The sequence below is a fragment of the Triplophysa rosa genome, linkage group LG14 (assembly GCF_024868665.1).
Source record: "Triplophysa rosa linkage group LG14, Trosa_1v2, whole genome shotgun sequence".
Classification (NCBI taxonomy): Eukaryota; Metazoa; Chordata; class Actinopteri; order Cypriniformes; family Nemacheilidae; genus Triplophysa; species Triplophysa rosa.
In genome coordinates this window covers 22,937,573-22,952,690 of record NC_079903.1, presented here as the reverse complement: position 1 = coordinate 22,952,690, position 15,118 = coordinate 22,937,573, and the positions used below count along the sequence as shown (strand labels likewise).

The 15,118-nt window shown below is 37.3% G+C and overlaps 1 protein-coding gene across 1 annotated transcript; it reads left to right on the top strand.

The window, feature by feature from the left end:
* Nucleotides 1-1,190: 1,190 nt before the first annotated feature.
* Nucleotides 1,191-10,882, top strand: LOC130564724 (NACHT, LRR and PYD domains-containing protein 12-like). Its single transcript, XM_057351070.1, has 10 exons — nt 1,191-1,250; nt 1,484-1,600; nt 1,886-1,993; nt 2,206-4,014; nt 5,516-5,689; nt 6,766-6,942; nt 7,051-7,224; nt 8,800-8,973; nt 9,575-9,748; nt 9,907-10,882. The coding sequence occupies exons 1-10, from the start codon at nt 1,201-1,203 to the stop codon at nt 10,013-10,015; spliced, it is 3,066 nt and encodes a 1,021-aa protein (XP_057207053.1). The 5' UTR covers nt 1,191-1,200; the 3' UTR covers nt 10,016-10,882.
* Nucleotides 10,883-15,118: the final 4,236 nt, after the last annotated feature.

Here is a 15,118-nt window from a genome sequence, read left to right as displayed (position 1 = left end):
GGTAAATTAATCTAAATAAGACAAACACAACTTAACCCGTTTAATTATTCTTATCGTAATGTGAATTTGTAATGATAATGCATTAACTATATACAGATTTTCAATTATGATGAAGGCCGAAACACTCAGGGAAAAGCGGATCACGTGATCCCCTTTCATGTTGTCAATGTTACCTGTAGCCATATTACACCTGAGCAAAACACACTTCTTCAAAACAATGTTCGGTATCAAAATTAAGGTAGTCTTTTATATTAAATGTAACATGTTTGTTTTCAAATTATATTTTTTAAATTGTATTTTCAAAAAATGTCTTACATTTTTTATGAAACATTCATTAATATGAATATGCTTATTCTATGTGTTGTAATGTGATATGATCATCAAATACACATAGCTGTACATGAACTGTGAATGAGTGAAACTGAGAAACCCAAACACAAACAACTGAAAACACAAGTTGTCAGAAATCTGTTGTATAATGTCACTGTTACAAATCAGTCGAGCAGAAGAGATCAGACTCTCCTGAGATCAGCTGTGTGTCTATGAAGAGTGATGGGTCTATGGAGAAACTAACAGAATTTAAGGATGGAAACGCATTGCCTGTTCAAAGGTACAACAGCTGTCATGAACCACAGTATGAAAGACATTTTAGATATTTATGTACCTTTATCATTTCTATCTAGAGCATTACAGTTGTGTATGATATTCACTAAATAAATAAACTAGCCTTTCTCTGTTATAAATTAACATAAGAAGAGACAGTTTTAGGTTTAATTTGAATTGTTTTGGAAGTTCAGTTATCAAGCATCTACTGTATACTGTTCTGTCACAGATCAGTCCATCAGAAGAGATCAGACTCACCTGAGATCAGCTGTGTGTCCATAAAGAGTGATGGGTCTATGAGTAGACCAATACAATTTAAGGACAGAGACACATCACCTGATCAGAGGTACAACAGTTCTGTAAAAATATGCAGGACATTTTAAAATGTTTTTTTTCCATTTCTTTGTAAAGCAATTTAGACTACCATTGGGTATTATATCTGCTATATCAATAAACTTGCATTGCTTGATGCAACAAACAACAACTAAGAATCCCTATGGTATAATGTCACAGATTGTTCATTGTTACAGATCAGTCCAGCTGAAGAGATCAGACTCGCCTGAGATCAGCTGTGTGTCCATGAAAAGTGATGGCTCTATGAGCAGACCAATACAGTTTAAGGATGGAGACACATTGCCTGGGCAGAGGTACAATAATTTTGTCATGAATCACAATGTGCAAGACATTTTAGACTTATATACATCTTTTTTGGACGTATGTATCTTTTCATTTCTGTGTAAAGCAGTAAATTACAGTTATGTATGACAGGTGCTATATAAATAAACTAGCCTTGTAGCTCTTTTATAAATACACCTATTAAACCTAAAAAGACATGACTGTTTTGGAAATTCAGCTATCAAACATCTATGTATTGTTACAGATCAGTCCATCTGAGGAGATCAGACTCACCTGAGATCAGCTGTGTGTCTATGAAGAGTGATGGGTCTATGAGTAGACCAATACAATTTAAGGATGGAGACGCATCACCTGATCTAAGGTACAACAGTTCTGTAAAAATATGCCAAAATATGTGCTTAAAAGCTTTCTAGTCCAGTAATATATATATATATAATAGCTTTCCTGTGGCTCAGTGGTTAGAGCATGGCACTAGCAATGCCAGCATCATGGGTTCAATCCCAGGGGATTGCACATAGTCAGAAACAAAATGTATAATACAATGCAATGTAAGTCACTTTGGATAAAAGCGTCTGCCAAATGCATAAATGTAAATGTAATATGAAGCAGCCTGATTGTGTCTCACCGTCTTTATACTCTGTTGAAGGTCATTAATGTTGTCTGGATCAGACTCAGCAGATCAGATCAGAGCATCTGTGAATGATCAGTCTGTAAATGATCTACACTCTGATGAAAGTGACTGCTATAGTTCGAGGTAAAATAAAAGTGTCTAGAGTCTCGACTTTTAAATGATTTATACATGCAGTAATTGTTTAGTGAGATGGTCTGTTGCCCTTCATAGTACAGTTCTGATATCAACCAACTTTACACACATGAGACAGTATGAACACAAAAAAATTAACCCATGGATTTATCTCTTTATGGTTCTACAAAAGTACTTTAATTTCTATAATAATCTGTTCACAGTTATTATTGTCAATTTGCCGAAGTCCTCAACACATTCAAATCAAATCTGAGGAAGAAGTTTGAGTGTTTGTGTGAGGGAAAATCAGGTGAGAGAAACCCAACACTGCTGAATGAGATCTACACAGAGCTCTACATCACAGAGAGTGAAAGTGGAGAGATCAGTAATGAACATGAGGTGAGACAGATTGAGACACAATACAGGAGAACAGCAACAGAGGACACACCCATCAAATGCAATGACATCTTTAAAGCTTTACCTGCACAAGACAAACCCATCAGACGTGTGCTGACAAAGGGAGTCGCTGGCATTGGAAAAACCGTCTCTGTGCAGAAGTTCATTCTGGACTGGGCTGAAGGGAAAGAGAATCAGGACGTCCACCTCATATTTCCACTTCCTTTCAGAGAGATCAACTTGATAAAGAAGAAAACACTCAGTCTTTTACATCTTCATCTTTTCTTCCCAGAGACAAAAGAAATGGAAATCTCCAGCGGTGACTATAAAGTGTTGTTCATCTTTGATGGTTTGGATGAGTGTCGTGTGTCTCTGGATTTTCACAGCAGTGTGAGGTTGTGTGATGTCAGTGAATCAGCCTCAGTGGACGTGATGCTGACAAACCTCATGTTGGGGAATCTGCTTCCCTCCGCTCTCATCTGGATCACCTCCAGACCAGCGGCAGCTGATCTCATCCCCTCTGAGTGTGTGGATCGAGTCACAGAGGTACGAGGCTTCACTGACAAACAGAAGGAGGAATACTTCAGCAAGAGAATCAGCGATGAGAGTCTGGCCAACAGAATCATCTCACACCTGAAGTCATCCAGGAGCCTCTACATCATGTGTCACATCCCAGTGTTCTGCTGGATTTCAGCCACTGTTCTAGAGAGAATGTTGAGTGAAGCAGAGAGTGAAGGAGAGATCCCCAAGACTCTCACTCAGATGTACACACACTTCCTGATCATTCAGACAAACATCAAACATCAGAAGGACTATGAGAAGAAGGTGAAGAATGATGAAGACATGATCTTCAAACTGGCCAAACTGGCGTTTGAGCAGCTCGTGAAAGGCAACATGATCTTCTATGATGAGGACCTGAGAGAGTGTGGCATTGATGTAGCAGAAGCATCAGTGTACTCAGGATTGTGCACTCAGATCTTCAGAGAGGAGTTTGGCTTGTATCAGGGGAAAGTTTACTGCTTTGTTCATCTGAGCGTTCAGGAACATCTCGCAGCTCTTTATGCTCACATCTCCATCACAAACAACAAGAGAAATGTGTTTGGAGCAGGTCGGCTTTCAAGAGTTCGGAGCAGAGTGAAAAAGAAATCAACAGAACAGGTTTTATTATTTGAGTTTCATCAGAGAGCTGTAGATGAAGCTTTGCAGAGTCAGAATGGACATCTGGATCTTTTCCTGCGTTTTCTTCTGGGTCTCTCACTGGAGTCCAATCAAACTCTCTTACAGAATCTACTGACACAGATAAGAAGATGCTCCTACAAGAAAGAGGACACTGTTAAGTACATTAAACAGAAGATCAGTTTGAATCTGTCTCCAGAGAAATCCATCAATCTGATTCACTGTCTGAATGAACTGGATGATGATTCACTGCTGCAGGAGATTCAACATCATGTGAAATCTAGATCGGTAACACAGTCCAAATTCTCCTCTTCACAGTGGTCAGCTTTAGTTTTTGTGTTGCTGATGTCTGAACAGTATTTGGATGAACTTGATCTGAATAAATTTATTGGAGGTGAAAATACAGCGGATGAAGTTCTTGTGAAACTGCAGCCTGTGATTAAAGAATCCAGAAAAGTTCAGTAAGTAAAGCTAGCAACACTCAGTTGATTGTGAAAATATAAATACATTTAATTATTCTATGATTACTTATTTAGGGTTAATCATTGTTATGTTTACATCCACCTATATTAATGCACATTTTGGAATATCGCATAGAAAAACCTAGGATGGTAACGGCAAGATGCACATAAATTTAAAAAATGTGCCTAAAATACTGTACATTTGCGCTCAATTGGGTGGGATAATTTTTTATCCGTTAAGAAGAAATGCACAAAAACTACAAAGGAAACATTACAGAATAAATTCCCTGATGCACATCACAGAAGTCATGTGGAGTTGTAACGTTGTTGTCCCAAAACATGAAACTGAGAGCAGGATCCAAGTGCAGCTAAAGTATTTAATAAAGTAAACATGAACAATAATCAATGACATGACCCAATAACCAGAAAACAATGACTAGGCAACACATTATGTACATTCAATAACCAACCCTAGACAAATGAAACACTGGTATATATACACTCAGGGATTAAAGACTAACAAGGCACACCTGATGACAATGAAACAATAAGGGCAGGGCTACTCAAAAGACTACAAAGACCACAGACAATGACTACAACTAACACTTCAAAATAAAAGACATGACAGACCCACACATAACCATGACAGGAGTAACAATTTCCGTACGGTCTGGTCTAGTTGCACAGCATCTGGAATGTTGTTCTGAAATGAATTAGCTAAAGTCTGTCGTGAAAGTGGTTCGATATTAACTGTCTTATCCGCCTCCGAAAGCTGCGTTTATTATGTTTCTTCTGTGCGGTCTGAGGCGCAAGCAATTTATATATATTTATAAAAAACAACCTACAGTTCTGCTATTGGAGAAACGTCCATTTTTCTGAGTGATATTTGGTGCCAGTTTATCAGGAAAGGAGGATTTTGTTCTTTTTGGATTTATTCACAAGTGTTTCATGCAATATTACAATTTTGTTAAATTTGTAACTATGGATGGAAACGTAACTAGTGTTACCAAAAGAACATCAAGGGTGTCATGTAAAACAGCAAGTGTCAAAAGCAGAACTTTTAAGCGGTACAGAGAGTTGATGTGTATTCTTACATCACAGTTTGATGGTGTTGATTGATCAAGTGTTCATTTTATGTTCAGCAACCATTTTTTATTGATCTCTCTACAGATTGAGTGATTATCCTATCACAGATAAAGGTAGTGTTGCTCTTGAGTTCAGCTCTGAGATCAAACCATTCACAAATGACACAACTGAATCTGATTGAGAATAATCTGAGAGATTCCGGAGTGAAGCTGATCTCTGCTGGACTGGAGAATCCTCACTGTAAACTAGAGAAACTGAAGTAAGATTGAGTAAAACATTCTCTTTAATCATCATTTCACTAATAATTGTTAGAATAACACGAATTAATAAAAATATGCCAAACAAATGTAGTGAAACATTCATCAAATATGTGTGTCTAAACTGCCAGACTGAAGTGTGTGTCTGTTCTTTACAGGTTGAGTTATTGTTGTATCACAGATGAAGGTTATGCTGCTCTGACTTCAGCTCTGAGATCAAACCCCTCACACCTGACACATCTGGATCTGTTCAGTAATAATCTTGGAGATTCAGGAGTGAAGCTGATCTGTGATGTACTGGAGAATCCTCACTGTAAACGGGAGACACTGAAGTAAGGTTGTCTCAGTGTAAATGTTTCAAAATATTAATGTCAGTTCACTCAAATGGATACTTCACCCAAAAATGAAAATTCTGTCATCATTTACTCACCTTCGAGTTGTTCCAAACCTGTATAAATGTCTTTTTTCTAATGAACACAGAGAAAGATATTTGGAAGAATGCTTATAACCAAACAGATTTTACCCCCCATTGACTCCCATAGTAGGAAAAATACAATAGAAGTCAAAAGTGCCCCAGAACTGTTTGCTGTCCTACATTCTTAAAAATATCTTCTTCTGTGTTCAACAGAACAAAAAAAAGAAAGTATTTTTTCCTACTGTGGTAGTCAATGGGGTGCAAGATCTGTTTGGTTACAAGCATTCTTCCAAATATGTTTCTCCGTGTTCATCAGAACAAAGACATTTATACAGATTTGTAACAACTCGAAGGTGAGGAAATGATGACAGAATTTTCATTTTTGAGGGAAGTGTCCCTTTAAACAGGTTTTTATTACAGTGCTGGTTTTATGTCTCATATTCTATAATTTATTTGTATATAATACATTTCATAACCATTTACAACCCCAAATCAGAGTTAGGACGATGTGTAAAATGTACGTAAAAACAGAATTTTTGTCAAAACTCGTTTGTTATCTACAATCATGTTATTTACAATATAACATATCAAATGTTTAAACTGAGAAAACATATCATTAAAAAAAGTAATTTTGAATTTAATGGCAGCAACACATTTTAAAAGTTGGGACAGGGCCGTGTTTACTGAGGAGACCAGTTTCTGGAGTTTTGGGAGTTGAATGTTGTCCCATTTGTGTCTAGTACAGGATCCTAGCTGCTCAACAGTTTCATGATGTGTAACATGTTTTAATTGGTGATAGGTCTGGAGTTCAGACATGTCAGTTCAGCTCCTGGACTCTACTACTATGAAGCGAAGCGGCTTAGCATTATCTTGCTGAAATAAAGTCTTCCCTGTAAAAGATGTCATAGGAATGGAAAAACCGTACATGGTTTTCATCATTAATGTTGCCTCTGATCTGTGTGTCTGAACTGAAAACTGTGTTGTTCTCCACAGTTTGAACTTCTGTGATATCACAGCTGAAGGTTGTGCTGCTCTGAGTTCAGCTCTGACATCAAACCCCTCACACCTGAAAGAACTGGATCTGTCTTATAATAAACTTATAAGAGATTCAGGACTGAAGCTGATCTGTGATGTACTGGAGAATCCTCACTGTAAACTGGAGACACTGAAGTAAGATTGAATAAAACATTCTCTTTCATCCTCATTCAATAGCCTTTAATATACTACATTTGAATGAACTTGCAGGTGTGGGAGATTCATGTTGTGTTGTTTTTACAGGTTGAGTCAGTGTAAGATCACAGATGAAGGTTGTGTTGCTCTGACTTCAGCTCTGAGATCAAACCCCTCACACCTGACACATCTGGATCTGTCTGGTAATAATGTAGGAGATTCAGGAGTGAAGCTGATCTGTGATGTACTGGAGAATCCTCACTGTAAACTGGAGACACTGAAGTAAGATTGAATAAAACATTCTCTTTCATCAACCCTAAAAACATCAGTTATATAAAATAGTGTAAAAATCTGTAAGTGATTGAAATAATTGTGACTGAAATGGCAAATAAAGAACAAGGTCTTAATTTGGTAGCACCAGAGTCATGGGGTGAGGTAAGAAAAAAGAATCACTAAAACTTCATTCAAATGTGTTTAATACATTATTATAAATGCTCAGTTCTGGTCCTTGATTCTGATTGGCTGAGCTGAGTTCTAAGCTGTTATAAAATACCCCGATTTATAACGGCTGACCACATTACATAGCCTAAATATCACTTTATTTACTTTATTTTATGAAACCTTGCTACGCATATGGAATAACAGTTTTATAAAAGCAATAAGCCCCGCGAAGCAGTGGGTTACAGTGCATTTTATAACAGCTAAGGGGGTTTAATGACTCCACTTCGCGTCGTGCCACAACGCCCTTAGCTGCACTGTAAAATGAACTATAACCCACTACTTCGTGGGGCTTATTGCTTGTTTATGATTTAATGATTTTTATTGTATAAGTAAACTCTCTTTAAACACTTTACCATATTTAAAGCACATCTTTCTTAAAGGGGTCATATGGTGCGAATACTTGTTTTTCTGTGTCTTTGGTGTGTTATAAGTTGCCCATTATCCCTGTAAAGCTACTTTCTTCCTTTATTTGTTGTGAACAACTCATATAAGAGAACACAATTCCTTAAATATCAGTGAGTGTTTTTGGGCCCGTCCTTTGTTGTTTGATGAACATTATAAACAGAGATGAAGTGAAGTGAAAGTGACCTATTAGTCAGATATGGTGACCCATACCAGGAATGTGACCTCTGCATTTAACCCATCCAGAGAGTAGTGAACACACGCACAAGTGGTGACCACACGTACACCCGGAGCAGTGGGCAGCTATCACTGCAAAGCCCGGGGAGCAAGTAGGGGTCAGGTGCCTTGCTCAAGGGCACCTCAGTCGTTACCCGCCGGCCCTGAGGATCCAACCGGCAACCTTCTGGTCACGAGTCCCTCTCTAACCATTAGGCCCCGACTTCCCCATAATCTTTATTATGCTGCTGCCCCTTTAAAGGTGTCATGAATTAAGACATCAATTTTAACCCGGGCTTTTGTTATATAAGAGGTAATCGTATTCAAGCGAACATCCTGTAAGTGTCAGAACTGAAAACGCCCTTGTTACTGAAATGACAACTTTTATTGACACCAGGCCCAGCGAACTCCAGGTCCTGGGAGTTTTGACGTAATTTTGTGTTTATATGTCCGTTTCAGAGTAATAAGGCGTGAAAGAGAACTTTATTTTTATTTTGTATTTTGTGCTCTGACTCCCTATGCGATTTAAATTTATAATACGCAAAAATTGACCAATTTGGCAGTCGCACCGGTGCGACCATTAAGAAAAACTGGTCGCACTAGCAGTTAAAATAGTCGCAAAATGCGACCGTTTGGTCGCAGTCTAGAGCCCTGCTGACTGTAGAGTGAAGAAACATAATTTGTCACATTTGTGTGTCTGACCTGACAGACTGAAGCGTGTGTCTCTGTTCTCTACAGGTTGTGGAGGTGTTCTATCACAGATGAAGGTTGTGTTGCTCTGACTTCAGCTCTGAGATCAAACCCCTCACACCTGAGAGGTCTGCACCTGTCTGTGAATGATTTAAGAGATTCAGGACTGAAGCTGATCTCTACTGTACTGGAGAATCCTCACTGTAAACTGAAGAAACTGATGTAAGATTGTGATCTGATGCCCAGACAGAAATCACATATACTTTGTAGATTATACCATGGTCTGTTTAAATACTGGATTCTGATTGGCTGGAAGGTGTGCATTAAAACCGTTTAATGCACAGGTAGTTCCCGTCAGTTTGATCGTTTGAAATTAACTGACAAAAATAACTTTTCACCTGTCTGATCAAAAATAGCACTGTAAACATCAATAACAGCTTTAACTTGGCAAATGACCATGGTTTAAGCAGGATAATCCATGGCTAGGCGTGCATTAAAGGGTTTTGATGCACTTCACGGAGGCACGTTGGGTGGTTCTTGGCCTAGACGGCTAGACGTGGATTATCCCTTACTAACATTACATCTGTAATGAATTTATAGTATTTTAATTCAGTAATGTATTTGATAACTGAAGTCACAAACATAAAACATTACATTTGAAATATGATGGGAAAAATAAAAACAAATCCTTCAGAAAGAGAAACACAAACACAGAAAGAATGACGGTATATAAACGATAAATGATCACAAGAAGAGAAACAAATTCAACTCACTGTAGATTTGATCTGTGTGTGAACAGACTGTGTGTCTTTGTTCTTTACAGGATGAGCTGTTGTGAGATCACAGATGAAGGTTGTGTTGCTCTGACTTCAGCTCTGAGATCAAACCCCTCACACCTGACACATCTGGATCTGTCTGGTAATAATGTAGGAGATTCAGGAGTGAAGCTGATCTGTGATGTACTGGAGAATCCTCACTGTAAACTGGAGACACTGAAGTAAGATTGTATGATTTGTTTTATGAAATGATATGTTTACATGAGACAAATACTGTATGAGAATATGTGATATGAGAGATGAATGAATGATCAGTGTAGTTTTTCAGAGAATGTGATGTGTGTGTCTGAACTGAAGAGTGTGTTGTTCTTCTCCACAGTTTGAGGTCTTGTAAGATCACAGATGAAGGTCGTGCTGTTCTGGAGTCAGCTCAGAGATCAAACCCCTCACACCCTGAGACATCTGTACCTCTGAGTAATCTGAAATAATAATCTGAAATAATACGAAGCTATTATCTGATCCCCATTAAATCCAGTATTAGACATCAGAATACTGCAACATCAACAAATAATGATCATTTCCACTCAAGTCAGTACAGTTCATTTTATAATTCTACTTCATTTACAGTTGATTGAACCAACTTTGGCTGACAAGAATGTAGATCTTTCAGATCCAAGAGTCTCATTAGATCCATGTTTGTCAGGAAATGACCAGGGCCCGTTTCAGTGAAAACTCTGAGTAAATTAACCCTGAAATGAGGGAAACTCTGGGTTTTCTGTTTCAGAATGTGAGGTATGTCAAACCCGAGAAAGAGGGGTAACTCAAGCCCGTTTCTAAAGGAGAGGTACTTATACTCAGAGTCAGTAACCATAGTAACTTACTATGTGAACCTAACCTGGTCGGGAGCAGGTTATCTTTGGTAAACCCAGAGTTTATTTCCATCTCCTCCCCCTTTTAAAGCGCCAGTGGTGTACCTCATTCATTAATACAGTCATTCATGGCACATTTTGATCACACAGAGACCATCTCAGTGACTTATATGTCATATGTGCTTTTATAGAGGATTCATGAAGAGGCTGCATTCATTCATTGGGATGTACTTTGATTTCAGGAGAGCAATTTAGGACCCGAGTGGAATTTTGTCATTTCCATGTGTATTTTTATTAAAACTGTACCGTTTTTCTTTACAGTGAATTAGATATTTCAAAATATATCTCATCCATTCTTACATCAATAACATCAGCCACCGTACGTGTATTACATCAGAGCGTAATTTTCTATGGACGATGAGAAATGACTTAATAAAGTGTATAATAAAGTGCATGAATAAAGAAATTAATAAATACAGACATACATGAAGCGATAAAGGTTATAAACTAATTTTGACGTGCAGCCATTCCGACTGAAATCTGCTCAGATCAGGGTTAGAACCGGCGATCAGTCTAACTTTACACGAGAGTCTGACTCTCTCAGTCAGCGAGCGTGCACTAAGCACACAGTGGGTAAAAGCACCAACAGCAAACGCTGGGAGTGAGCGCAAACAGTGGAGGCACAGCAGGCAAAAACGCAGGCAGTGAGCGCACACATCCCGGGCAGCAGCCTAAGATTGCAGCGATATGAGCTTGGCTATGCTGCAGCAACAACAAACGATCAACCCGTGTAGTCTTGTGGGCGTGGTCGCAATTTGAAAAATGTAAATCCTTTTTATTGCAATGTAAGAAGTTCCACTCTCCAAAACAGCATGTTTGGAGTTTGATTGGATAATAAGAACAAATAACTGGCCATTGTGGCCAAAGCGCTCCGTTTGACTTTTCCGAGATCTTCTACTCTTCCCTGTGGACGACCTCTGACCTACTTTCTGTACGATCTGAATTTCTGCGTTTTGAATTTTAGAAAATTGAATTTGATGTTCCGAATTTCTTCTTCATCTTGAAAACGTGAGGCTGTATTAAAAAAAAACTGGATATTTGCAATCTAAGAATTCAGAGCAAAAAATATGTTGTTTGAAAATGCATGCCTATAAAACTCTGCCTTAAAAAAAGCAATTGTGTTAAATTTCAAATGTTCAATATTCAAGTAAAAAAATAAATTCGAAATCAAAATCTAATTCAAAACTATTTTAACTCCCATATAATATTCAGTTTTGTTAAAAAACATTGTCAATAATTCAGATTTACGAAATTCAAATTCAGATTGTTTTGTCATATCTCTCATACAAAGGAGTGTGAAATTTTGAACAAAGCAAAAGTGAAAGTGAGGCTGGCAGTACGTCACAGTGACTATCTCCGGCCCATTTTATACACGCGTCTTCAAAACAGATGAGTTATCTGAGTATTAAAGTCGCTTATTATACAGTGTAAAGTCGCCTTTTTACTCTGATGGGATTTTTGGGTATCTAGTGTGATCGAGGTAAGTGTCCAGTACATGATCTTTTATTATTAAAACAGTTATTCAGGCGTTTATCTTTGCAGGCTATAGGATCTGGAGCTACAGCTAACGTTACAGTCTTCAGCTAGCACAATGCACTAGGACTGAAACATTGAATTTTGTTTCCGGATATTTGTAAAACATGCTTTAGTTTCCGGTTTACTCTTAGTTAGTTGTGGCAGTCAAGGCTTTATTGTTAGTGTTTTAGGGTTACGGAGCATATTCGTGTGTCGTGCAGCGCATTAGTCGGACCACTGCGGTCAAGCCAGCCGCGGTTTGAAAATACACGGTCAAGCCAGCCGCGTTTAGGTTCAGATGCGCGCTTATTGAGTGGTTTACGGTACATTACGGAACACCGCTTGTAAAGCTTTATTTAAATGTAGATGATCCGCGTCTCTTGTCAATAACATATTTCTTGTTTTACGTTTAGAATATCTCGTTTTTGTCGTAATTTATGCAGGTTTTTTCTCCGAATGTTTGCATTATGATTGCTGTAACGTTATATTGTGAAACCAATGTCTCTGTCTGTATCTTAAATATGTATTATTTTAATGCCTTCTAGACCTTTGTCCTGCAAATAAAACTGTTTATGCAGTTTGCAATTACAGTACCCATGGATTTGAACAGATTTAATTACAGTATGTTTTTTGAAAGCATTTTGTTTGAAAAATATTATTCCAATATAATTGACTATACAAACATTATTTCTCATAAGTAGAAAAAACTGATGGTGTGGTTTCTATAGGGGCCATCCCACACTATATGCACACCATATATTGGACTTATATTTACTGTGGCGTTTTGGAGAAATACAATATTTTTCCACTTCAAATGCCTATAGAAACTTTATTTCTAATAAGTAGAAAAAACTGAGGGGTGGGTTTCTATAGGGGCTCATCCCACTCTATATGCCACACCATATATGGACTTATTTTACTGTGAGCGTTTTGGAGAAATACACATTTTTCTCCACTTCAAATGCCTATAGAAACATTATTTCTAATAAGTAGAAAAAACTGATGGTGGGTTTCTATAGGGGCCATCCCACACTATATGCACACCATATATGGATTTATTTTACTGTAGCGTTTTGGAGAAATACACATTTTCCACTTAAAATGCCTATAGAAACATTATATTCTAATAAGTAGAAAAAACTGATGGTGGATTTCTATAGGGGCCATCCCACACTATATGCACACCATATATGGACTTAATTTACTGTAGCGTTTTGGAGAAATACACATTTCTCCACTTCAAATGCCTATAGAAACATTATTTCTAATAAGTAGAAAAAACTGATGATGGATTTCTGTAGGGGCCATCCCACACTATATGCACACCATATATGGACTTATTTTACTGTAGCGTTTTGGAGAAATACACATTTTTCAAACTTCAAATGCCTATAGAAACATTATTTCTAATAAGTAGAAAAAACTGATGGATCGGATTTCTGTAGGGAGCCATCCCACATATATGCACACCATATATGGAATTATTTTACTGTAGCGTTTTGGAGAAATACACATTTTTCCACTTCAAATGCCTATAGAAACATTTATTTCTAATAAGTAGAAAAAACTGATGAGGGATTTCTATAGGGGCCAATCCCACACTATATGCACACCATATATGGATTATTTTTCTGTAGCGTTTTGGAGAAATACACATTTTTCACACTTCAAAAGCCTTAGAAACATTATTTCTAATAAGTAGAAAAAACTGATGATGATTTCTATAGGGGCCATCCCATCATATGCTGCACACCATATATGGATTATTTTACTGTAGTCGGATTTTGGGAGAAAGTACACATTTTTCCACTTCAAATGCCTATAAAACATTTTTCTCAATAAGTAAAAAAATTGATGGTGGGTTTGTAGGGCCATCCCCACTATATGCACACATATATGGATTATTTTACTGTACGTTTTGGAGAAATACAATTTTTCACTTCAAATGCCTATGAAACTATATTTCTAATAAGTAGAAAAAACTGATGTGGGTTTCTATAGGGGCCATCCCACCTATATGCACACCATATATGGACTTATTTTACTGTAGCTTTTGGAGAAATACACATTTTTCACTTCAAATGCCTATAGAAACATTATTTCTAATAAGTAGAAAAAACTGATGATGGATTTCTGTAGGGGCCATCCCACACTATATGCACACCATATATGGACTTATTTTACTGTACGTTTTGGAGAAATACAATATTTTCTACTTCAAATGCCTATGGAAACTATTATTTCTAATAAGTAGAAAAAACTGATGTGGGTTTCTATAGGGGCCATCCACACTATATGCACACCATATATGGGACTTATTTTACTGTAGCATTTTGGAGAAATACACATTTCTCAACTTCGAAATGCCTATAGAAACATTATTTCTAATAAGTAGAAAAACTGATGATGGTTTCTGTAGGGGCCATCCCACACTATATGCACACCATATATGGATTATTTTACTGTAGCGTTTTGGAGAATACACTATTTTCAACTTTGAAATGCCTATAGAAACATTATTTCTAATAAGTAGAAAAACTGATGATGGATTTCTTGTAGGGGCCATCCCACACTATATGCACACCATATATGGACTTTATTTTACTGTAGCGTTTTGGAGAAATACACATTTTTTCCACTTCAAATGCCTATAGAAAACTTATTTCTAATAAGTAGAAAAAACTGATGATGGATTTCTGTAGGGGCCATCCCACACTATATGCACACCATATATGGACTTATTTTACTGTAGCGTTTTGGAGAAATACACATTTTTCAACTTCAAATGCCTTAGAAACATTATTTCTAATAAGTAGAAAAAACTGATGTGGTTTCTGTAGGGGCCATCCCCACTATATGCACACCATATATGGACTTATTTTACTGTAGCGTTTTGGAGAAATACACATTTTTCCACTTCAAATGCCTATAGAAACATTATTTCTAATAAGTAGAAAAAACTGATGATGGATTTCTGTAGGGGCCATCCCACACTATATGCACACCATATATGGACTTATTTTACTGTAGCGTTTTGGAGAAATACACATTTTTCCACTTCAAATGCCTATAGAAACATTATTTCTAATAAGTAGAAAAGACTGATCGTCTGTTTCTGTAGGGGCCATCCCACACTATATGCACAGT

Coding starts and splice junctions, on each gene's coding strand:
- LOC130564724 (XM_057351070.1), top strand. CDS start 1,201: ATGAGCAGACCAATACAGTTTAAGGATGGAGACACATTGCCTGGGCAG. Junction 1,601..1,885: donor GACGCATCACCTGATCTAAG/GTACAACAGTTC, acceptor ACTCTGTTGAAG/GTCATTAATGTTGTCTGGAT. Junction 8,974..9,574: donor TGTAAACTGAAGAAACTGAT/GTAAGATTGTGA, acceptor TGTTCTTTACAG/GATGAGCTGTTGTGAGATCA.